General features: G+C 43.8%; 1 protein-coding gene across 2 annotated transcripts in view; it reads right to left on the reverse strand.

The window, feature by feature from the left end:
• The window catches only part of PCDH19 (protocadherin 19), a 107,228-nt gene extending 82,462 nt beyond the window's left edge, over positions 1 to 24,766 (reverse strand). For both annotated transcript variants that reach the window (XM_047765551.1, XM_047765550.1), the window contains exons 1-2: positions 21,636 to 24,766; positions 17,746 to 18,073 (exon numbers count right to left, since the gene is read on the reverse strand). In XM_047765551.1, coding sequence (XP_047621507.1) covers positions 17,746 to 18,073; positions 21,636 to 23,782 — 2,475 coding nt within the window. In that variant the 5' untranslated portion in view covers positions 23,783 to 24,766. The remainder of the gene's footprint in view (positions 1 to 17,745; positions 18,074 to 21,635) is intronic.
• Between the last annotated feature and the right edge of the window lie 1,641 nt (positions 24,767 to 26,407).

Genomic DNA, 26,407 nt, shown 5'->3' on the forward strand with positions numbered 1-26,407 from the left:
TCCCATTCCCATGCTCTCATTTGCTATTTTCCCAACATGTGCCCACTCTATTTCCTGTTTATCATATTGTACAAGTTCATGTATACATAAAACAATTAAAATGCATATTTTCTTTTTCTCTTTTTCACATAAATGATAGTGTGCTTACATATCTTCCTGAATATTCCTTTGTTTAGTTAACTATATATTTAGAAATCTTTCCATATCAATATATAAAACATTCATTTTTGAAAAGGTTATATTGCTTCACATTATGTTGTTTTAAGTTTTGCTATATCAAATAATACATCAATGAATAGCCTTGTAGTTACATGATTTTGGATGTGGTCAAGCATATCTATGAGATGAATACCCTAAAAACATAACTGCTGGGTCAAAGAGTATATGCATTTGCAATTTTGAAGAACACTGTCAAATTGTCTTCCTTGGGTCTGGTATAAATGTATATGCTCAACAACAATATATGAGACTATCTGTTTCCCTTTGGCCTCATCAGATTGGTGATGATATTTAAAATTATAATAACGCTTTGTGAATACAGTGAAATATGTTCTTATATACTGCTGGTAGGACTCTACATTGGTAGGTTTCTCGGGGAAATACACATCAGCTGTCTTAAAAAGATGTAAGCCTTCAGGTAAAACAATTCCAGTTTGAGGGAATTTATTCTAAGGAAAAATTCAGAGATCACAATGAGATTTATGTATAAGGATATTAATCATAGCATTATTTATAATATGACAAAAAGTTAAATAACTTAAAAGATCAACATTAAAGGTTGTTTGAGTAAAATCAATCCCATCCACAGAACAGGCTACAATTCAAGCACTAAAAAAATCTTGCTTATAAATATTTTCTAATAATATAGAAAAAACTTTAATGTAAAAATGGGAAAAGAAACAGAATGAGCTCAAGTAAAGCTTGAGAATGAGCTCAATTTTAAAACAGTAAAAATGTGCAATTTTTTTCATTAATTCGTTAAATCTTATTGAGCATTTATTTTGTGTCAGGCACTGACTGACCAGAAAGTTAATGGTGGTTGTGGGTAAGTGGTGGAATTATGGATGATTTTCCATCTTCCTCAAATATTTCTGTTCTTTTCCATTGTTTTCACAATGAAAATGAATTGATTTTGTAATGAGTAACCAATAAAAAACAATAATAAAAAAGACACCAGGACCCAGCCTACTTTTCCCCAGAGAGCAATAATTGTCGAGTGAAAATTGGATAGTATACTGAATTCACTCAGGCCATTAACAGATGTGTCTTTAAAGAAACTAACTCATGTGATTACCATTTGTTGTGGGGGCGTGTCTACATCTCCTTAAATGGCTCAATCTACCTCATAATGGCACTAGTAAATAAGAAATTTTCAGTCACAAAGTCTAACCAATTCTGTTCTTGGGTCCTAGGCAACAACAGCTCTGTAGAGTAGAAGGCAGCAGGGAGAACTTCAAGGTCTTTAGACCTACCCAGGACCATAAGCAAGTTCAGAATCAGACCATCACATACATACTAGGCAGCAGCATGTATTTAGTAGGGCCTTCCTCAAAGCCAGCACCAAACCTCCACTGACCGGCCTCCACTGACTGGCAACTGCCAATGGTCTTGAAATTCAATAAACAAAATCCCTTGCTTTCAATCTTATCACCTTCCGGAGTTGCACACTCACTCTAGTGGTGATATGAATTTACATAGTATTACATTTTATTTTTCCAGCTAGAACACTCTGCTTTATCACATTAACTTCTTTCGAATCCTGGCTTTAAATCAATTAAATATTTTAATTTCCTGGAAATTCTAATTCAAACAATCTCATCTTTAAACCATAGGAAGGGAAAATGTGAATCTTAAGTTGCTTCATAATCAAGTTCCAAGCATTGTCATTATTTCTTTAAATGAGGACTTTTACATTAAAGATCTAAGATGGGGGGGAGGCTGGGAGGAAAGTAATGGTGTTTCCTTTAATTTCCTTTATTTATTAGTTCCTTCTTCCTGGGCCCACAGTCACAAACAAAGAAGCAGCTATTTTTCTCTATCGAATACTGCATGTTATAATGTAAAAGACACATAATCCGAATTGAAACACATCTAGTTAAATGACTGCACATATAAGAGATACAATCCTACTGAAATCCATTGTCTCCATTTATCCAAGGGACAGACTACAGAATCAGGCTGCAGGTGTTTTCCCGTAGCAGGCATACACTTCATCTACAATCAGGTGACATTGTACAGATGACATTCTCATCTATTAGCTATGGGGTTGGAGTGGGTGAAGTATGTTTGTTTGTAATGAGAATTTTCTTTACAATATCTAAATAGTTCTGATATATACACAAGGCCACTGAATAGTCAGTTTACATTTAGGTGCAATACTTGGTATGTGAGAAGTTTACACAGTCATCATTTTAAAGTTATCCCAATGGATGATGGGTTTTGTTATATTCATGCTACTTAAAGTTAGGCTACTAGATGGGGAGGCAATTAAATAAACGTGCCTTTCTTTAAAAGGATTGAATTCATTTCAATTTTTTTTGGGAAAAAATAGTACATTTAGTCAAAGCTGAATTTTTTTTTCCCACTGTACAGCAAGGGGGTCAGGTTATCCTTACATGTATACATTACAATTACATTTTTTCCCCCACCCTTTCTTCTGTTGCAACATGAGTATCTAGACAAAGTACTCAATGCTATTCAGCAGGATCTCCTTGTAAATCTATTCTAAGTTGTGTCTGATAAGCCCAAGCTCCCGATCCCTCCCACTCCCTCCCCCTCCCATCAGGCAGCCACAAGTCTTTTCTCCAAGTCCATGATTTTCTTTTCTGAGATGTTCATTTGTGCTGGATATTAGATTCCAGTTATAAGTGATATCATATGGTATTTGTCTTTGTCTTTCTGGCTCATTTCACTCAGTATGAGATTCTCTAGTTCCATCCATGTTGCTGCAAAGGGCATTATGTTATTCTTTTTTATGGCTGAGTAGTATTCCATTGTGTATACATACCACATCTTCCAAATCCAATCCTCTGTTGATGGACATTTGGGAAACACTCTGACATCAACATCATGAATATTTTCTCAGGTCAGTCTCCCAAAGCAATAGAAATTAGAGCAAAAATAAACCCATGGGACCTCATCAAACTGAAAAGCTTTTGCACAGCAAAGGAAACCCAAAAGAAAACAAAAAGACAACTTTCAGAATGGGAGAAAATAGCTTCAAATGATGCAACCAACAAGGGCTTAATCTCTAGAATATATAAACAACTTAGACAACTCAACAGCAAAAAAGCCAATCAATCAATGGAAAAATGGGCAAAAGACCTGAATAGACTGTTCTCCAAAGAAGATATACAGATGGCCAGCAAACACATGAAAAAATGCTCAACATCGTTGATTATAAGAGAAATGCAAATCAAAACTACCATGAGATATCACCTCACACCAGTCAGAATGGCCATCATTAATAAATCCACAAATAACAAGTGCTGGAGGGGCTGTGGAGAAAAGGGAACCCTTCTGCACTGTTGGTGGGAATGTAAACTGGTACAGCCACTATAGAGAACAGTTTGGAGATACCTTAGAAATCTATACATAGAACTTCCATATGACCCCACAATCCCACTCTTGGGCATATATCCGGACAAAACTCTACTTAAAAGAGACACATGCACCCGCATGTTCATTGCAGCACTCTTCACAATAGCCAGGACATGAATTTGAAATTTTGAGTATCTCAATTACCACCAACTCATTAACTCCCTCCTTTTTATTGTTCCAAATTGTTGGGGCTATCCTATGCCTCAGGGCCAAGAAGCCCAAATATGAAATCAAATATTGAAGAGTACAAAAAGGTTCTTCCTCAAATTCGCTATGTGGTCTTGAAAATGGCACTGAAAAAAATATATTTTGCCAAAACTTGCCCTTAGAAAAAGCCTATATCATTTTTATAGTATTAAAAATCTGTACTGATTAAAGTTAAATGTTACTATTTCAAAATCTCTCATTCTGAAAATAAAATTTGTGAACCAGATGTCTAACACTGGTGAAATAATTTTACTTTTGCAAGAGTATACATACGGGCAAGAAGAAGGAAGGAGGAAAAATATTTTTCATAACATTATTTCTCACACTTAAAATGTAAACTATCATGAAAAGGGTTATTTTTAAATGTCAACCTTTGTACCTGTTATCATCTAAGAGAGACCTCCAAAAAAGGAAAAATAAGAAGAAAAATTTAGAAAGTATGATCTGATAGAATGAAAATGAAGAGCATAACAAATCTGTCCCTCCTCATAATAATCTACAATCCTGTCTATGCCACCTTAATGTTTACTGTGTTGTATAGTAGTTAATGTTTTAAGTAATTGCTTTCTCATCTCAAAAATAATACGTGTCCAATGTAGAAAACTTGGGAAATTAGAAAAATGTATTTAAAAAGTTAAAAAATCACCTGATTTCTTGAAACTGAGACAACTGTTAATGCTTTGGTAATTTACCTTCTGGTGTTTTTTTAAAGCATATATATTTTTAAACATTTGGAACACATCTATATACATGCTGGGTTTTTTACTGTTCTTTTCAATTAATGTATGTTATAACATGAGCAGTTACCTATGTCACTAAATAGTCCTCAAAATATTATTTTAATGGCTCCACAGTATTCTAACAATATATGTACCATGATATATTAGTCCTTCACATATTGATGATATTTAGGATATTTCTAATATTTTATTTCTATGAATTATGCTGAGATTAACATTTCTGAACATGAATTTCTAAGTAAATCTAAAACTGTTTCCTCAGGATAGCTTCCAGAAGAAGAAATACTAGATACTTTAGGGCTTTTAATGTGTATTGATTAAGTGTACCCCAAGAAAGATTATATTAATTTCAATTTTATCAATTATACTCCATGTATGATAACAACACCTTTGCCAATGCAGAGTATATTTTTTAATCTTTTCTAATTTAATAAGTTAAAAAATTACATCTTGTACATCAAATTATTGTCTATGGATGCCCTGAGGTAATGACTTGGGGAGAACAGAGTTGTGGAGACTTCATTTCTATTTTATACATTCTTGTATTGCTTGACTTTTTAATAAGTATATTTAGTACTCATAATGAAAAGTTAATAATGGCATTGCACTGCTATTATTTAGTTATTAAGACTGAAATACTTTCATACATACTGGTCAATTACACAGCTTCCTTATGAATTACCTATTTGTGTCCTCTGCATAATTTTTATATTGTAGTATTTATCTTACTTATTTGAAGGAGCTCTTTATATTTTAAGGGTATTGCATAAATGTCCCCTTGTCCAAGTTATCTTCCGTGACCTTCCTAGAGAACCTTCATTTCTGCCAGAGAATCTTCATTGCTGGCAGAACATATGCCTTTTACCCTTCCTTATTTTTCTCCATATCACCACCTAACATGTATTTGTTTATTGTTTGCCTATACCCATAAAAATATAAACTCAGGGAGTTCCCGTCGTGGCTCAGTGGTTAACAAATCTGACTAAGAACGATGAGGCTGAGGGTTCAATCCCTGGCCTTGCTCAGTGGGTTAATGATCCGGCATTGCCGTGAACTGTGGTGTAGGTCACAGACATGGCTCGGATCCCGCGTTGCTGTGGCTCTGGTGTAGGCCAGTGGCTAAAGCTCTGATTCGACCCCTAGCTTGGGAACCTCCATATGCCGTGGGAGCGGCCCTGGAAAAGGCAAAAAGACAAAAAAAACCCATATATATATATATATATATATATATATATATATATATATAAACTCAGTGGGAACAGGCACCTTGCTTTGTTCACTCTTATATCCCCAGCACTTTGAATACTTAGTGACTAGTACACAGTAAGTACTCTATAAATAGCGTAGAAATAATAAATATAAGTTCTTTGCTATATAAATTGAAAATATTTTTCTGGCTTATGCTTTATTTTTTTATTTAGCTTTTGATATTTGGGGGCATACCGACATTTCTAAATTTTACATGGTCAGAGCTTCTGGTATTTTTCTTTGTATTCATTTCTACCGATTTTAAGCTTCTGAAGTCCTTTTCAATTTCAGGATTAGATGGGTGTTTATTTTTTTCTTCTAATAATTTTACTATTTCAGTTTTCATCTTGAAGTTTTAACTCTTTAATCCATGTAGCATTTATTTCGTCATACAGTGGGAAATAAAAACATTTTTCCTATTGTTAATCAATTACATGGCACCACTTAGTGAATAATCCTTACTTTCCCCATTGATTTTTTTAAAAAATGTGTTTAACTTCTCATCTTGTCTCCTCAATTACGATATAAGCTATGAGGGTAGGCACTGCTTATATTTCTTCTATAAGCTTCAGGGCTGAGGACAGGGCTGATCATTAAAGGATGATCTACAAATATTTGGTGGATAGATGAATGGATGAAAATTTTCAAGCCAAAATATTTTTTAAAGAGTCTAACTAAACAGTAAGTCCATTCACTAAAGTCTGGAAGCAATCCACATAGAGGGCCAAGCTTTACCTAGAATAAATGAATACCCTTTAAGATCAGGGCACAATAACCACCATAGAAACTGCATAAACTCATCAGTAACAAACATAATAACACCTGACACTGTACAGAAGGAAATGCACAGAATTGGCCCTACCTTCCAGAACCCCTGAAAAGTATTCTTTAGAGGACTTAAAAGTAAAACAGAGCTTCCCAAAAGCTCTCTTACTGACCTCTCCTTCCCCTGAAATAGCAGTTTACTCCCTGAAAGAAATAGATTGCTTTGTTTTGGATAGTGCCCCAAATCCTGCTGAATGCAATCCGCCAGCCTCCGACATGCATTGAGTTTCATAATTCTGGAATCAAATCTGCTTTAAAAGAAAATCTACCTCATTTTTGGCTCTCAAGCAAAACCTCAAGTGCCCCATATATATTGATTCTGTAGGGCTCAGTTAGCTTCCTATGGCCTGAAATTAAAAATAACAACAACAACGAAAATTCATGTTTTTATCGAATTCTGGCCTTCGGCTGATTATCTATAGCAAACAGCAAAACAAGCCAAGAAAGCCATGGAGAACTGCCTTTCGTGCCAACAAACGCCAGAAAAAGAATGACAATCATGGAAATATATTGTTAAGCATGAATAGCAGTGAAAAAATATTTATCTTGGTTACAAGGTATTAAAATGAGAAAACTTTCAAAATGGAAGCTTCAAGCAATTGCATTAGAAGTTGCATAATTTGGTTAGACTGACCTTAGAATGGAATAAAAAGCTGCTTATTTCCATAATGTTGGCCTTCAACAGTATGAAAGGTTAGATAATTTATCATGATATACAAAACAGTTCTCAAGAATACCTAACTTAAAAAGGAGATCTTGGTGACTTACAGCTCTGTGAATTTTTAGGTAGCGTGATAATCAACATAATTTATACTTAAGTGAATTTGTGTTCTTCTGAAAGGTCTAGCTTGCCAAGCAAGGGAAGTGCATCTCCTACTCAGCCCTAGAACAAGTACAGACCAACTGAAGCAAGGTTAGTGTACTCATTGCTGCCATTATGACAGAACTCACATTGGGCAAGAAGACCCATTTGAATAGAGAGGTTATTGAGTTTTGATGTACATACAACTCATATTAGACACAGAATATCTTGCCTTCATGTCAAAGCTGTACCTATTGTGTCATAGGTAATTCCCTTAGTCCCAATACTACCTACAGAGCCGCCACTGTCATCACAGGGACTCAAACCTTAATGCAGTCAGTTATATGAATGCTAACTTCAAACCAATATTGCAAAATTCAAAGAATTACACTCAGAGCTTCAAGATAACCTGGAGATCCCCTGACCCAGTCTCCTCATATAATTATTCCAGGACAAGTGCTATTTGGCATCTGTTTGGATTTTTCAGAATTCTCAATGTCTTAGAGTCTGCTTTCCTCAGTAGTAATAGATTTCAATAAACTAAGGCTCTTCTTTTGTGGGATTTTTAATTGTTTCATCTGTTTTGCTAATGACCTCCTCCCCATCCCAGAATTACAGATCTCCAGATTATCACAGAGTGACTAGTGGTGACATACACATTAGAAATAACTGTCCCAGTGGAGTTTTCTAGGCTCATAGGGTGAGGAAAGCAAGGCATTGCAAGTGTCACACACAGTTTTTGACCCTGTGTCTCCAAATATGACACATGCACAAACCACAAACCTTAGCAGTTCCAGATTTTTTTCTCCACCTTCCATGATCATTTCTTGAGGATACCAGATGATCAGATGTGCAAAGACCAAGCCCCTTGATGCCATTCCAGCAATGCCCAGTGCCAAGGCCTGTATGGCTTTACCAGCTTTATAAGACATTGCTCGACCAGACCACAACACAATGTAGAGTTTGTGCAAAAGCAATTTAACTTTGTTTCCATTTCAGGCATTTCCTTATTGTATTTCTTATTGCAACAAAGCACACGCCTTTTTCCATTTCTAAAGAATGATCAGTGGAGGCAAAATTAGAAAGAGTGACCTAGAAGTGTAAGGACACACATCCCATTAGCAAGCTCACAAGCCACACAGAAAATAGGTGTTTCATATGGAGCATTTGATATTTGTTTCTAAAGAGCCACAGCTATCATAAATTGTTTTGCAATTAAAAAATCAGGCAAAATCTCACTATGAAAAACCCATTATTTAATACTAATGCTATCATGTTCTCTCCCCTAAGCTCTAAGGAACAAATGTGGCCATTAGCATACTTCATCACTCAAAAGTCTATACTTGAGAAAATGGAAATGTACTAATTAAAGAAATGACCAGGACAGCAAGATCAGAGTCAATGCCAGTCTTCTGAGTGTAGCGTGCCTGTGTCCTCACCATGGCCTCTGTGCCTGGCAGCTCAGAAAAAGAAATCAGTCTTCCAACAAGCCATTCAACATTACCTATAGCCAGATGCCTCTACCTGTCCCTGCATTTCCAGAGCCCTGCATCCCTCAAGCATGTCAAGTTTCAAATATGAATGCTGGATTACAGGCATCTTCAGTTATTTTTTTTTTTTTAAAGCAGGTGTTTAAAGGTTAAGTCAATCCCTATCAATGTAGTCTGATCTAGTCTCCCTACTCATACATCTCACTTAGAAAAGATATGGTTTTCTAGCAAAGCACCCGTACACATAGGCAGCCCTAACCAGATTTACTTGAGCCAAGTGAATTAAAGAGGAAGACTTTTAGCAGAATTATGCCCCGCCCTCCCCATAAAAAGGGCAAAAAGAGAAACTGAGCCTCGGAAAATAATTTCAAAGGAGTTGAAACTCCCTCTAAGGTTTTCTTAAGCTAGGGTGTATGCATGGCGATGATTAAAAATAATTTCCATGGAGTTCCCATTGTGGCTCAGAGGTAACAAACCCGACTAGTATCCATGAGAATGAGGGTTCAATCCCTGGCCTTGCTCAGTGGGTTAAGGATCTGGAGTTGCCATGAGCTGTAGTGTAGGTCACAGACATGGCTTGGATCCCAAGTTGCTGTGGCTGTGGTGTAGGCCAGCAGCTACAGCTCCAATTAGACCCCTAGCCTGGGAACTTCCATATGCCAGAGGAGCAGCCATTTAAAAAAAAAAAAAAAAAGTCCCCAGGAGATCTGTCTCTGGGGTTCCCTGTTGGTGGGAATCATACTCTGCTGTGACTATGCTTATAAGCATTTCCTCAGGGAGGCAACCAGAAGAGGGTCAAAGGCTGAGGAAGGGGTTCTGAGAGCCTAAGCTCATAGACATGTGTACAATCAGGCCAGTTCACAAAGGCTCCATCACCTCAGACCAGAATAAGTGGGTGAAAGAAGCAGATAATAACCTCCCCGCCCCACCACCAACACACACACACTGCCCTAAAGGGTAGAGCCTTTGGACTGAATTTATCTCCCCACCAGCTTGCATAAGGGGTCCATGTTGTTAAGAAGAGCAAACTATAAAATCTGAGACGAGGTGCCCTTCATGCTCTGGAAATCAGATTTAGGAGCAAAAATAATCCAGAAAGCAGAGACTGCCAAGACCAGTGCTGGTGGCAATCAGGGAGAGCAGCTTGTCGCAGAACAGCAACCAGATGGGCCCCAGTGGAAGAAGCTGAAAACTAGCCACACTGGCACTCAGAGACTTAATGGAGCATCCGAAGACTATGCACATCAAGGCAGTGCTTAAGCATCTGACATGAAGAAGCCCCAGCGCTAGTCCATGAACACTGAGCTCAAGGAGAATGCAGGCTTCCCATCAAGTTTGTTGCCTGCTTCAATCCCCAATGGTCTGCTCAAAATGCAAAATAGTTGCCCTTAACACCTGTCTGTCTGTCAATCTAATGCTTAATCTCAAATTTTTCTTTCCCCAAAATAAGTTTCTCCCTCTCCAAAGGCTGAATTTAAGGGAAGTCTAAGAGAGCCCTTTCATTCTCCAAAATAATTCCCAGGCTTCTGCTCAATCGAGGAAACACTTATTGACTTGGGGAGTTTTCAGGACCTGAGGCAGCAAAATAAGAACCATCTTTTTTGAAGCGTGCTCAAGAGGCTAAGACAAAAAGCACCAAAAATATTCCTGAGGGATTTCTGCTCTTCCAGCTACAGACTTACAAAGAATGGCTGGAGAGAAAGGAATGGGATGGGAAGAGGATAGCTGTTAACTTTTTATTTAATTTTTTTAAAATCTGGAGCAAATATGAAATGTTAACATTTGTTAAATCTGGGTGATATTATCTGTCTTCTCTAGACTCCATGTATTTTAAATATTACATAATTACATTTTTAATGAAGTGAGATTCAACCAGGAAGGCTAAACAGTAAGAATCCACAGGAATAATGAATTAGCTCACCTTTCAAAGGTTTTCTAATTCTTGCCAAGGTGAGGAATTACACTTTAAGGAAACAAGATGGGTAAAAAATCCAGACTTACAAAGGAAATCAGTAAGGAGCTGATTATTCACATGACACAGGGGTTCTTTCCTTTATGAAAGACTCCACCACATGGTTTCTATATGGAACACCACCACTGTGGTTAACATGGGGTCTAATTTATAAAACAAACACTTCCTTGCTGCACAACTTTTCAGGAACACAACCACAGGCCAAAGGCATAGCCACAGGTCCTCCTGTGGATTCCAATCAGGTTTTCTGTTACTTGACAGAAAGTACTTTGAAGCTGCAGCAGAACTGCTATCAAGCAAAATGAGTCCATTTTGGCCCCAAATGATGTATGCCTGGGCAAGTCTTTGTCTTCTCTGCAACTCCATTTTCATGATTATAGAGTAGAAATACTGGTCCCTTCTGACACCTTTTCCAGGAGTGCTGTGGAGCTGTGTAGTCCCAGCCAATATTTTTAAGCAAAACCCTAAATGATAGCAAATGTGATTTCCTTATGGGAGGCCAAGTTCCTGGAGCTGGCAGGGCTGTTCTCCAGCTCCAGGCTGTAGTACTTTCCTCCTGGTTCACCGGGGGGGGGGGGGCAGGGGCACAAGGAGGACTAGCAGCCTGGGTACACCCACTGGAAACAGGGTGACCCTCACCATGCAGCCCACACAAAAACCACTCGTAACTACACAACAGCCAAAGAGGAAATGTAACTTGAAGAGCATTTCCCTCTACAAACAACTGATCCTCTGGGACTTTCACTTCAAACCTCTCAATTGTTCGAAGTAAATGAGGCTCACATTAAAGGCCAGCCAGTCACACATCAAGAAATCAAGCCTCTTCTCAGTGGGGAAAATGGCCGATCCAGAGCCAGCCTCCCGCCTCTCATAACACAGGCCTCTTGCAAAATGGCTTCATTTATCCATATCTGAGACATTCAGTCTAGCCAAGCTTGGCCTCCCCTAAGCCCTGGAAGCTGAGATACACATGCAGAGGGGTCAACATCTCAAGCTCCAAGTGGACTCAGATCCACTGCAGCACCATAATTGAAAGACTCCAGCTTTGCCAGGAGGTGACTTCATCCTTTTTCGGTCTTCCAACCCTTAACAAGCAATCCCCCCAACCCCACAGCTTGGCCTCTGTGTACAGTATACCAAAGCCACAGCAAAGACGAGGGCAAGGTTAGGGAGGGAGAGGTCTGCAGCTCCTCCTGCCTTATAAATCTGCCTGACACTCAGAGCAAAACCAGGTAGGGCTACTAGGCCCCTGAACTGGTGGTCCTCTGATAAGAGGAATTCCAAAGCCTCTAAGCCCTCTATGGAAAATGTCCTGCCTCCCATACGCTAGGGAGAGAAATCTCAGGATCATTAGCAAGCACTCTGGCTGAGCTCAACTTTAGTGAAGGTGTATGGGGAGAGAGGTGATCTCTAAGGTAACCAGTTAATTGCCAATAAGGAATGATAATAATAAATTAGCAAATACTAATGTAAACTAACTCAGTTCTGCAGCAGTTGCATGGAGACGACAGAGGAACAGTTTATTCTGGAACACATCTTGCAAGCGGATCCCCACTGGGAAACGCGCTACCTAGGCTAGATGCGAAACTGGGCAGGAAAATGTAATGTAGGGTGGCCCTCGAGTGTCTCTCAGTAAAAGTGGAGCCTTTGATTTTGTTTTTAAAGAAAGCTGGAGTAAGCCTTGAAAAGATGAGGGCTGTGCTGTTTTCCATTGTTTCCTTCTGCAGCCTGAGGGGTACTTTTGACCCTTAGGGATAAGACTTACATGGTTCCAAGACCCTGTTGTAACAAGGGAAGTAAAAGGAAAAATGCTCACTGAAGGGTTTGTTGGTTTGTTTTAATTGGAGGTGGTGATCTGTGTCATTAACTTGCCATCCAAACCAGCCTCATTGTACCTATTAATTGTCTAATGACTTCTGAATCTGACATCTAATAGGTTTCTGGCTGCTTTTCTAGCTCCTTAGCTCAGAGTTTTCACTCAAATCATTGCAAATCCCTAACTTTAAAACTCTTTTGAGGGACCAAAGCATGCTGAGCTATTTCTTATTTTTCTTCAAAGCCTAACTGATGTTTTAGTTTCATTATTTGCACTCAGATAACGTGCATTAAGAGTTTTGGTAAGATAATTGGAAGCATTCAAGTTTGGTCTGCCACATACATCCTTGTCCTGCAAAGCCTTCCACTCCTCCTACACTGCTACTTATGAAACTGCTGTGTGAGTGACCAGAGAAGAGCATACACATACCCTCAGGATGTCTCACATCAAAGATGCCAGTTTGCTAGTGAATGGAGGAAAAATAAAAGAGTGAGAACTCAAGATGGAGTTTGAAACCAAAATCGCAATCCCTATTCACCTATGACTAGAAATCTGGGAGCTCTTGCCCCTTGTCACTTCCTTAGAGCTGTCAGCTCTGAAACATTCAATATTAAAAAACTAAACTTTGTAAATGCCTCAACAGAGACTGGGTGTTTTATCCCCCCTGAAGGCAAGAAGAGGTCCCACCCAAGTCTTCATTACCAGCAGAAGAAACGAGTTGTATTTTCCTTCTCCAACAGTGACCACAGCCTGGGTGTCAAAAAGGGTAATGCAGGAATGCCGATGTACAAAGGACTAATACCGATGCACCCAGTAGGCATGCCTCCATTCCATAAGATTGGAAGAAAAAATATTAGCCATACTGAGGAGCCTTAAAAAAAAAAAAACTGGAATAATTTTAGAAAAATCTTAGCAAACTGACAAAACTACTATCTTTCTCTCTTTTCCATTCTCTATTTTTTTCAACCTCCTTTCCTCTCTCTTCACTCTCTTCCCACCCCTAACACCCACCCACCCACATGCGCGTGCACACACACACACAACACACACACACACACACACACACACTCATATGTATTAATTTACATATACTCTAAGTTTATGGACTAAATAAACCAAGATGCCAAGGAAAGCAAATCTCCCCCTTCAATTTAAAATACTTAAGAGATACCCGACATCACTAATTCTACAAGTCTTGTGTAAACAGCAAAAGCATCCTCCATGTTCCTGCCTCAAATTTGTATACAAAACCACAAAATCCACACAGCTGATTTCCTGACCAACATCAAAGGGCAGGTAAATGATTATCGAGAATTCCAGGCAAGATGGTCTCTGTAATTCTAAAGGCTGAGTTCCAGTTCTCTAGACTAATGCTCCCTTCCCTTTACCTTGACCTTCCTACCTGCATTTAAAGTCACGTTCCCTTCAGTTCCAAAAGCCAAGAATGTTCAGATGTGTCTAGGTCTGCACACTGATGCAAAAGTTACTCTCACATCAGCCCCAAACCTTGAGAGCTCAACAGTAAATCTATGTATAAATGATGGCAGGGCTGCCAAGAAGGAGGTGTGGGAGTGCAGGAGGCTGCAAAGTGACTCATGATTAGAAACTTTTTGTGTTGCTTACAGGGAAATCATGTGGCTGATCTTAGCACCCCAACTAGACTATGATCTCTGAAGGCAGATGCTACATCTTATATTTATCTGGGATCCCCATGGTACCTGCCACACAGCTGACCACATGGTAGACACTCAAACAATGCTTGCTGATCTGATCTAACGCATGGTGATAAACTTCAAAGTTTGATGGAGTTCTGTGAGGTAAGCAGTTCTGACTCCTCTATAATCCTATGGCCCAGTAAACCCTGCAACTGACTCCGCAGCTAATGAAAGGAGAGAGTTTGTCACAAGGTAGCCTAGCAGAGGAACATAATGTGTCGTGACTTTTGGTCCCAGTCTGGCAAGTAAGAATATAACATGTGCTCAGGAAAGAGATATTCCCCTGAATTGAAATGACCTGTTTACTTGACTCTCTCCCTATAGCTCCCTGGGGTCAAGGATCAAGTGTTTTATTTCTGTATCCTCAGCAAGTTGTACAGTGCCTGGCATCTTCTAAGTATGCCATAGATGCTCCTAGGCTGAGTTAATGAACAAATAAAAGAATGGTTTAATGAAAGAATATAGAGAAAAATATACATGCCTTAACAAGATTTAATACAGAAATTTCCACAGAATCTAAGATTTATCACATTGTAGCACTTATCATTTCATGCTATAATTACTTAATAAATGTTGGTTTCTTGGATGGATTAATTAACTAATCAGAAAAGTATAAAGAAAAGGTAGGAAATATATTAGGATATTACTGTACTAGTAATGGAGAATATCCCATTGTTCCTGATAGTAGCATTTATCATTCCACACTGCAAATCACCTATTTCCTAATCTGCTTCTTTAGAATGTGCATTCCTTGAGATTAGAGAACACCTTTTTCATTTCTCTAACACCAGAGCCTAAAGAAGAACCTTGCAAAGAATAGATACTCAACAGTATTAGTTGAATGTATGAATCAATCATCCTTGTGCTTTTAGACATTTCACTGTAAGCATCGTGCCTAGTCCACATTCAGGGGATTCTGGTATGGGAAAAAAAAGAAAAAGTATCATGTTCCCCATGCAGGACTTTGTGACAGATGCAGGGTAAATGACTTGACTTATTCTCTGCCATGAGTGGGTCTCTTCCCTTTTTGAATGGGTTTATCAATTGAACTCTCCAGGACTGCGTATTAGACATACACACTGTTCCTAAAATATGCTGTGCTGTCTTGACCCAGACTAGCCCTACCTAGACATGAGATCTGTGTGATTTTGTTAAATAGAGAGAGCATCTGGCTTTGTGAGTCAGAAATAGGATCAGAATTCAGACTTCCATTGGCTTTTCTAAATAACTGAAGCAATACTTTGTTTCATTCTGCCCATGGGAGAATCTTAGAAAGAACACCAAGATCTTAGGTGAACCATGCCAACACAGTCATGTATCTCCTGCCCTCTCCAAGCATCCCTTAGACACTAGGGCTTACTTTTTTCTAGTGCCTTAAATCGACTGCATAAAAATCACTAAGCCCTCAAGATTAAGTGCTTCTGTCCACCTCAAGCAACAGCAGGCAGCACCTGAACCCACACTTTGGCATTTTTCACTTTCGTTGTTTAAGAGTCCAGTATGAGTGCTCTAACCACACCACTTTGTAGGTCTTATCTATACAGAACCAGCCTAAATTCCTCTTCGGTTGTAAGTGCCTAGGGAGTCACACTCAGGTGTGCAGGCTATGACAACAGCATTCTCCAATTATTGTCTAATGAGGAGATCTATCATTCAGAGGCCACCTATGTGTCACACCCCTTACATTACATGTCATATTGTTCCTTGGACCAATCTTGCATGATAGATGTGCCCATTGTATATGAAGAAACAGAAACTCAGAGGGATTCCATAGCAAGACGTGTCCCCCAGATGCAAAATCTCAGTCTATCTGATTTCACTACATAGCACTACCTCTCCCTCTCCATTGCTAAACTCTTGGTGGTCCACAAGTAGTCGTGCAAAAAGTCTAGGATCTAGTTCCTAGTAGTATTCACTGATATTCATAATTATAACTGAGCCAACCCAGCTTAATACTGGGTTTTCCATAAATCCTTCTTTACAGATTTATAGATTGACACTATTGGTGTTTCTGTCGCTGGAAGAAGATCATCAGCTTTTCATTCAAATCACTGCTTTTTTCTTCCATTAATTCCAATGAGAAATATTTTTCCGGAACTAGGAGGAGCAGTCAATGAAAGTGGTCCTAAAACCCTTTGCCCTATGAAATTGATACAAAGACTATGAGGCTATTTTATCTGCATCCCAGCCCAGGTACGGCAGGCTGAATTACTTCTCAGGCTGGAAAGTGTCCCTGAAACAGCACTCGCCAGAATTATAGAGCCCTGTAATCTAGTCCTCTCTGCTGTGTGAGTCTGAACAAGTCCCTTAGTGTGTCTGGACCTCCATTTCATCATCTACTGAAGGGCAATCTATAAAAATACCTGCCTGTAAGGATCAAAGGAGACAACGGTTGTCAAGTGCTCTCCAAGTATACAGTACTCCTTTCATTAGTGGCCCAGAAGAGGGCATATGCCTCCCAGTGCATCAAATTTCCAACCAAAGAGGGACTTAAGCAAGTCAAAGAAAAATGAAATTAACTCAAGAACTGTTATTTATACCCTTTTAGCCAGCCACCAACCCACCATCATCCACCTTATTACCCTACCACCCTGAAATATTTCAATACCCAGCAAACACCAGACCACATAGTGTCTTTATTTAAAAAAAAAAAAAAAATGCTTCCATTTGAAAACATTCATTCCCAATAAAGAGAAACAGCTAACTCAAATGCATGGTTAATTCCCGAAATTTCCATATTAGTGACAGTTTCAACCTCCTCATTTGTCAAATGTCACCATAAGAACTACTGAAAAATGGTCAAGTTTTTTTTATGTTTTTGTTTGCCTTCCTTTAACTAGCCCATCCATATTCTCAGCAAAGGGTGTATATGACCAAATAAAAAGCAAAAGGGGGTGCTTCAGGAAGCTGAATCACTCTCACACTAGGAAACTGGCCCCCAAGCATCCTAGGGTTCATCCATCTTTAAGACTACTTGATTCTCACTAAGACACTTCAACTGGAATAGGAGTACCACAGGCTGGCAAGCATGCGTATTTACAACAGGTGGAGCGAATTCATACTATGCCAGAATACCATACGGGTATTTCAAAAGCTTGGACCTTAAGCTCCCACTCCCAACATCCATCCCTACAAAGGCCCAATATGTTGAGTTACCCTTTGTCCCAAGATGCGCTGGTAGTAAAACCCTGACTGCGCAAATGGGCTTGGTCAGAGAGGTTCTCCCCACCCCTGTCAGGCAATGTACCACCATAGAGGATGATGGGGTTCAGTAAGCAGCCTGGGAAAGAGGTCTGGGAGGACCCCACAGAGCCATTTAGCTGCACTCACCTCGGGCAGAGGCACGCCGTTGATGATCAGGTCTGGCTGCTGGGGGCCCTGGCTGTTGAAAGAGTGATGATAGATGTGGTTGGCGCTGGCATTGCGGGTATTCTGGTTCTCCACATTCAGGAAAGTGCTCTCAGAGCGGCGGCAGCCCAGAGGAAGGGTCTGCTGGTGGTAGTCGAAATAGTTGAGGGACGAGGTCAGGGAGGAGCAACTGACAACGTTCATCTTGTCTGTCTCCTCCACCTCCCGGGGTACCAGGCGGATGTCATTCTTACTGATTTTTTTCTTCTTGCTTGATTTCTTTTGGTGCCCATAGGAGTACTCAGCGATTCTACGTGACAGAAAAGGCAGCATGTATCGCTAACGCCCTCCCAAACCATGCATCGATTAATAAACATTAAGCACCCCAGAGGGTTGCACCCCATCTCCGCTCCAGCTTCTTATTCTGGTGCATTACATCATCGAGTTTCTCCCTGTGCTTTTTACATATGAAAACAAGCTGAAGGCTATAAAGTTTTTTTATATTACACATAGTAACCTCCCACTCCCCCCCTTAAAAAAAGGCTTCTACACTTTGGATTTGGAATTTCTCACTGTGAGTGACCATTTAACAAGGGTGTGGGATGGGGAAAGTTGAGCCTATGGGAGAGAAAGCATGGAAATGCTCAAATCTGGAGCTTTCGTGGAACCCAAAGGAATTCCTGGGTGAAATAAGAAGCAAGTCCTAATTTAATAGAAGTGATAGAAAGAAATAAAAAACAATCCCCTTTCCATTTCCTGCAGGCAACTGCCAAGTGGTGAACACCCTCACTCAAGTTCCTTGATGACGGACCTGATCAGCTTTGAACTGCAGTAGATCAGACCCAATCCTTTACCAAATCCTCAGCTCCTTTCCTCCACCCCTCCTCCCCCTGCCCTATTCCTGCTCCCTTCAACTCCCCACCCCACCCCCACCTCTCAAGAAATCTGATAGCCAAACCCATTTGAATGAGGGGAAAAGCCTTTTTACCTCTTTCCCCTCAGGCTCACTTTCTCCTCAGCCTTTTTGTCTTGCTCCTCACTAATGGGAGAAACCGAGATGCAATGCAGACACTTGCTGTTTTGTCCTTTTATAAAACAGCCGAGGAGACAAGTGATGGTTAAACAATTACTGCAAAGGAATTTAAAGGTTAGTGCATTCAGCATCCTTCTCCATTCAGGTGTACCTACAAGCAGCTGTGCTGCAACTGGAACATAAAGAGCTCAATTTAATTAACACTGACACAGACCCAGCAATGTGTACCAAAGACACCAAGCATTAAGAGACTTGTCAAAAGAAATACATTTAAATGCAGCCAGATTCTCAAGATCATTTATTACTTTGCACATAATGATTCGGCTTATTGTTTGGAAATTCAATTTCTGAGCAATAATCAGCAAAACAATAGGGTTAATAAATAATACAGGTTGATCTTTACAAGGGAAAGCCTGTGCCTGTATTCTCACTCCACAAAGCTAATTGTCTGAATACAAAAAGGGAGCCCAAATCAAGCAGCAAGTGCAGATCATCTCGCAAGTCTCATAAATGAATGCATTCCAGGAAGAGGCTCTGCAGAGGCTGAGAACAAACCTCTGCCTAATACAGGGAAAGACAAGCTCTAGAACTTTAGGTTTCTAAAAAGTCTGAGCAGACAGGGAGATTGCCTATCTAGGGAGGCACATTCTTGCTGGATCCCTGGGATCTTCCTAGTGCTGAGCAGTTGCGTTCCCCTCACCCCTCTCCTCTGTGCTCCCGAAGACTTGCAGTGGTGGCAAGCTGATGCTACCTTGGCTCAGGAGCAGACAAAATTCCAGAGAGCCCAGGACTGGGGTTGATTTTTCTTTTCAAATCTATTTAGAATCAATGGGAAGTTCTAATCATTTTGTTTACCCATGATGGGTAAGTTTGGCAATGCCCCGTCCAATGATTCAGCTGAGGCTTTCATTGCGCAGCCCTTTCTGTATTGACCAATTATTTAATTAAAGTGTACTTCATTAATCCCAAACCAGCACAGGAAACAGAGCTCTTTGCAAAACACACATATGAGTAAAGTTGGAGAGCACTGAGATTTGCTTTTTTTTTTTTTTTCCCAATTCAAACACTCTTCTCCCTGTTTAATGATCTCCCTGGCAAGCTCTCAGAAAGTGCCTCTCACTTCTAGTCATATATCACCAAGAGGTGGCAAAGCCTTCAATATCTTTATTTCAAGCTGATTTCTTTTTCATTAAGCAAAGAGTCTTTACGCATTTACTTTATGCTGAGGAAATGGCTTTAAAAAGAATCCCCTCTATCATTATCTCCATGTAAATAAAATTTTATAGACCCCTGCATTTCTCTCCTATAAAAATCGCCACTGGCAGTCACAGGTTTCAAAGGTAAGAGCAATATTAATTTCCATTTCTCCCATCTGAAATGACTCGGAGCTGAAGGAAAGAAAGTCATGGCCATTTCGCTAGTAACAGGATTAAAGCATTTATGAGGCATTGCAGCTGCTCTTTTATGGCACCTGATTGATATTCATGTGTGGTTAGCATTTGTCTACTAACTTGTGTAACGCAGAGAATAGTAAAAGGGAAACAATAATTGCATGGCTGTTACATATTCAGGGGGCTCTGATTCACAGAAGTGTGCATTTCAGTTGGTGTCAAATACAAATCGGACCTACAGGAATATATTTTGACTGATTAACATGCGAGCACAGATGGCACAAAAGACACACTGGATGTGTAGGTGTGTTGAAAGCACACACACACCTTGGGAAGAAATAGCAGCATCATTCATTTTCAGCAAACTAAAGGAACAACTTTTTTTTTTCAACCGTTTCGATGAGACACTGCTGGAAACAAAATTACATGTATTATCCTAAATTGGATATTGGATTCTAGAAATACTTAGACGTATTTGTTCTATCCAGTTTTAAGGGTTTGCTTCAGCAAGACCCTCCAAGTGCTTATTGGGAAATCTTTTTTTTAAAAAATTACTACATGTCATTCCAGTTTCCACACTTCTATGTTGCCCCCCTCCTCTCTCCCTCCCTCCCTCACCTCTCACAGGAACTCACATATCCTGCACACATTTCAAGGGAAACTGTAACATAGTGACATCCACTGGTAGGGATCCGCTCTTAGTGCCACAGCAGAGTCCCACATTAGAGGAAAACACCACCAACTCCAGAAGATTGCTATATTTAGTGAAACATCTAGATGCAAAAAGTCACGTCCTTTATTGGGATGCCTGATCTTCACCCCAGCAACCAGACATTCCAAAATATATAGATAACTGGTAGAATTTCACGTCACATAGCCAGATGCTTGGAGACTGGATACAAAACAAGCCAAGAACACACACACACAACCACTAATCACCTACTTCCCCACACACTCTTGTTCTCTCTTCCTCCAACTCTGTTTCCTACCTTAGACTCCCACTCACAAGCTCTCTTCAGAGTTTCTTTTCACAACAGGACAGGGAAACAGCCAGCACTCAATTTCCTTTCAAAATCTGTCCCCAAAACACTGCAGCCCCCAAATAAAGTTATGGCTCTCTCCCTCTCCCTCCCCCCTCCATAAATTTTTTTCTGCCTTAGCTTCATGGAAACAGCTGTGCAAATTTTAAAATGATAATTGCTTTTCTACTCATCATCATTATGTGACAGAATCCATTCAAACGGTAAATGATTGTCTTCCAGCAAATCGTCAGATCAAAAGAATTGATCAATTTGGGCTGCCACAAACTCTCTCCCCCCATCCCACCCCCCAAAAGAAGCGCTGTAAGTAAGGTGCATGCTTTTAAATAGGAAACAAAAACACTGGGATTTTCTCACAGAGACACCTTATTCACCCAAGTCGAAGAAAGAAAGAAAAGTTGGCTCTACCTGCAGTTGTAGGTCCGGATCTCTTTGTTGTCTCGCTTGCATTTGATCGCCACGAAGATCATAGTGACAAAGAGGATGCCGGCAATGGAGCCCAGGGCTATAATGAAAATCAGGGACAAGTTCACCGAGCCCATCGACTCTTGGGCATCGAGAGCAGGGGACAGGTAGATTAAGACAAGCGCAGAGGCGGAGAGAGACGTCTTGCCGTGGTCGTGGGCCACCACAATAAGTTCGTAGGAAGCCTTAGAGCTCTCGCTGAAGGTGCGAGTGGTTCTGACCTCGCCATTGACCTGGTCTATTTCAAAGAAGCCGCGATCGCCCTCCGTCATGTCATAGGTGACCCGGCCGTTCTCACCCTCATCGTAGTCGTCTGCTTTGACAACGGTCACCAGGTAGCCTATGCCGGAGTTGCGGGGGATGTAGACCTCCGCGGTGCCATTTATCAGGGGTGGGGCGGTGATGACTGGGGTATTGTCATTGACGTCGAGGATGATGACCCGTACGGTAGCATTGCTCTGCAGCGAGGGCAGACCGCCGTCCTTGGCCAGCACTTTGAATTCAAATGCCTTGGTCTGCTCGTGGTTGAAGGATCGCAGCGCATAGATATCGCCCGAGTTGGGGTTGATGGAGACATAGGTGAAGACAGGCATGTCGCGCACCTGCGACGGCACGATCTGGTAGGAAACACTACCATTGAGACCCAGGTCGGGGTCTCGGGCCGACACAGAGAGCAGATAGGCACCGGGCGTGTTGTTCTCCTGCACAATGACCTGGTAGTAGGGCTTGGAGAAGTGCGGGTGGTTGTCGTTCTCGTCGGTGATGCGAACGGTAAAGGACTTGGCACTTTGCAGCATGGGCACGCCGCCGTCGCGCGCCTGGATCGTGAGGTTGTACTGGTCGTGCTGCTCGCGGTCCAGCCGTCCGTCCACCAGGATAGTGGAGAAGCTCTCGTACTCCTGAAGCCGAAAGGGCACATTGCCAAGCAAACGGCACTGTACGCGCCCATTGAGGCCGGAGTCCCGATCAGACACCCGCACAAGTGCAATCACGTAGCCCGGGGGGGCGCTCTCGCTCACCTCCACCAGCTCGCTGTTAACGGACAGCAGGTTGATGACAGGGGGGTTGTCATTGGTGTCCAGAACGCTGACAGTGACCTTGCAGTGTGCTGGGATGGAGTTGGGCCCCAAGTCCTTAGCCTGCACGTCCAGTTCGTACACGTGGCCCTCTTCATAGTCTAGGGCACCGGTGACCGTGACCAGGCCGCTGTGCGGGTCAATCTGGAAGAGCTCTCGAGTGCGATCATTGACGTAGCCGTAGAAGGAGTAGACTACCTGGCCATTGGTGCCTTCGTCTGGGTCGCTGGCGTTGAGACGGATGACGGGCGTGTTGGGAGGTGAGTTCTCTGGTACGCTCACGGAATAGGTGGACTCTCCAAACACCGGATTGTTGTCATTGGAATCGGTCACCTTGATGCTGAGGCCAACAGTGCCCAGGTGAGGTGGGTCGCCGCCATCGAGCGCAGTGATGCGGAAGCTATAGTGTGACTGCGTCTCTCGGTCCAGACTCTTCTCCACCACGAGTTCTGCAAAACGTGAACCATCGCCGCGCGTCTTGATCTCCAGGCCGAATAGCTCGTTAGGCGTGAGCTCGTACGTCTGCACACCGAAGCTGCCCGAGTCTGGGTCATAGGCGCTGTCCAGGGGAATGCGTGTGCCTGGGCTGGCCGCCTCCGAGATCTCCAGCTCAATCTGTGCCGCCGGGAAGCTGGGCGCATTGTCATTCAGGTCCTTGATCTCCACCTTAATCACGCAGATCTCCATTGAGCTGGACATGACCTCGAGTGAGATGATGCACTTGGGGCTCTGGCGGCACAGCAGGTCACGGTCTATCTTCTGCTTGGTGACTAACAGGCCCGAGCTGGGGTTGATGTCCACCAGGTGCGGAGCCGAGTTGGACACCACACGGAAGGCAGAGGCCTGCCGTGGGTCCAGTGCGAAGCCCGCCTCTCGCGCGTCCTTGGCCACGTTGGCGATCACCGTCCCAGCGCGCTGCTCCTCTTCTACCGAGTACTTGAGGTTAATGAGGGCTGCCGCCTGAGTCCACAATATAGCCAGCAGCAGGAGCACCGGCAGCAGGAGTGACTCCATGGCTGCGCGGGGCTCTGCCTGGCCTCGCCTCTCCACACCCCTCCGAGGTCGACGCCGCCGGCGCTCCAGCTTCCCGCCGACTCCGGCCGCCTGTTGCGCACGCCCAAGGGCCCCGGAGGCCGCGGGAGGAGTCCCGCCCAGGGCGGCCCGGCGGCGCGGGGGGGACACCCGCGCCGGCTCCAATGCTGAGGTTGCGACGGACCCAGCGGGGGCTCGCGGGGGGCCCGGGGGCTCCGGGGGGCCGAGGGAGCACCGCGCGGCCCCGAGCCCCCTCCCTCCAGCCCGGCTACTCAGTTTTCCCCCTTCAAAGTTAGCCGGGCGCGACTGGCCGCAGCGGCGCAGGGCTGCGGGTGGGAGGACGTCTGAGCGGCCGAGTCGACGAGCTGCTAAGTCTGGACCGCACTGGGAGCGAAATCGGGGTATGCAGTAGCGGTACAGCCTCTCAGGCACTCCCCGGCCCGCCGCGGCGCAGCGGCGTTGGGGCTGGCGAGAGCGTTGTCGGTGCACCTGGCATGCGCAAGGACCTCCCCCCAGTGCTCCTGGCTCACTGCGGAGAGAGGACCCGCCTGGAACGCGCCCTCTGGGGTCCGGGGGGGCCACGCTGGCCTTTTCGAGGCCTACTGGGGAGAAAAGGGAAACGCAAGAGGGAGTTTGAGTTGCTGTCAAGCGCCGCAGCCGCCCGACTATCTGGCTGAGCAGGATGGCAGTCCCCCAGCCGGCAGAGGAAGGGGGAGGGGAGAGAGGCTGCGGAGACGAGAGGGCGCTCCCTTGCACTGTGGTTGGCTTCGGAAAGCTTGAGGGGTGCGTCTGTCCCGGATCCGAGGCGGACACGGAATCACCCCCACAGAGCAGTTGGACTGCGGGCGTTTGCGTCTCGGAAATCAAAGTTATCAGCGCCGCCCGAGTCTCCACGTCAAGTTTGTGAAAACCGGGCGATGGCAATTTGTCTAAGAAAATAAAAGTCCCGGCCTTTCCAATGGCCTGGGGGGGGGGCGGGGAGTGGGGAGGAGGGGAGAGGAAGCGACAACAGTACCGGCCAGGAGAGGCGGGGCCGCCGCCGCGGGTACCGGGGGCTTCTCCTCCTCCCTCTGTCTGGGCTGGGGTGTCGCTCCGAGGGCCGCCGCCGCCGCCGCCGCCGCCACCGCCGCGGGAGGAAGCCCTCCTAGCTCAGTCGCATGTCGCTGGGGTCCGCCTCAGCAGCTGCCACGGTCGACGGTTCCGTCGCCGCCAAAGTTTACTTGCGAGAGCTTCTTGATTCCATCTTCCTGGAGAGGCGCTGGCCGCGCTGCGTTGGGCTCATTCCCTCCCCGGCGCTCGCGCACTCGCGAGGTCGGTCTCGCGCTCTCGGTCTTGGGCTGTGTGTGAATGTGTGAGAGAAAGGAAGAGCGAGTGTGTGGTGTGGGGAATATGAGTGGGGAGTGTGAGCGAGCAGGGATGGGAGGTTTCTGATCTCCGATGAATCTGCTCAGCCAGAATGTTGAGGAGCGCAACGCGCCAAGGGCCCGTGCCAGGTTAGGCACGCGGGTGCCAGTGCCCCCCAAGCAAGCCGGGCATGGTGCGCGGGAGCCGTGCTGCCGTCTGTGCCCGCTCGGCCGTCTCCCCACTGCGCTCCCCGCGGCCGCTACTGCTGCTGCTGCTCCTCCCGATGCCGCAAACTACTGGCCGTGGAGTCTGGAGAGAGCCGGAGAGAGCCCGAGCTGCCGAGCCCGGCTACGCCAGGCGCTGGCCAATCAGCGCACGACTCAGCGGGCTCCGGGCTTGGGGCGGGGCCAATGCTCTGGGTGGGGGGCGGGGCGGGGCGGGGCGAGTCAGAAACTTACACACTGGCGGGACTGAGTGGTACCGCGACTCGCGGAGCCAAGGCAAGAGTCTGGGGAGGCCTGGCGGGCAGGCCAAGAAGAGGCAAGAAGGCAGGGTGGAGCAGGGAGAGAGGCGTGCTGGCGCTACTGCTGAGCCTCCCCAGGAACTACGCGTCTCTCTTGTTTGTAGAGAATGCAGGAAAGATGAGGATTTGATTCGGCGTGTTTATCTCTCTCACATATCTTCATATATTGAATATAATATTCATATTCATATTCTCTCTCTCCCCCGCCCTCCTCTCTCTTTGTCTCTTCGCCCTGGGTTTGTCTGTCAGTTTGTCTGTCTTTCTCTGTTCTTCTCCGGTACTGGAAGGAAAAAAAGGGAAGATAGCGCCCCAGAGATGGTCGTCATTCATCCAGTTCTTGGCCGGTGACTCTTCACTTCAGCTGAGAACCGCTGCAGCCATCCTCCCGGGACCGTCACCTCCATCACTTCTTCCTGGGCAGACGCAGCGCTGTGCCCCCCACCCCCCGCCCCCAGCCAGCCAAGCAGAGCCCCCTGCCCGGTTCGGTTCACTCTTGTCTGATGCTTGTTAATCACATGGGATCTGTGCCGCAGGGACAGAGTCTCCGAGAGGGCTGGACACATTTCGATGCCCCTCACCCCACCCCATAGGAGAATTTAGCTCCCTATAAATAAACTGTACGTTTAAGAAGTGCTGGTGGAGCAGATGCCGCCGCACCGCGCCGCGCCAAGCCGGGAAAGCCCCAAGCCCAGCGGAAGCTGAGGGGCTGGCGCACATTCCACGTAGGTCGCCCGCAGCTG

Source organism: Phacochoerus africanus, chromosome X (genome assembly GCF_016906955.1).
Source record: "Phacochoerus africanus isolate WHEZ1 chromosome X, ROS_Pafr_v1, whole genome shotgun sequence".
Classification (NCBI taxonomy): Eukaryota; Metazoa; Chordata; class Mammalia; order Artiodactyla; family Suidae; genus Phacochoerus; species Phacochoerus africanus.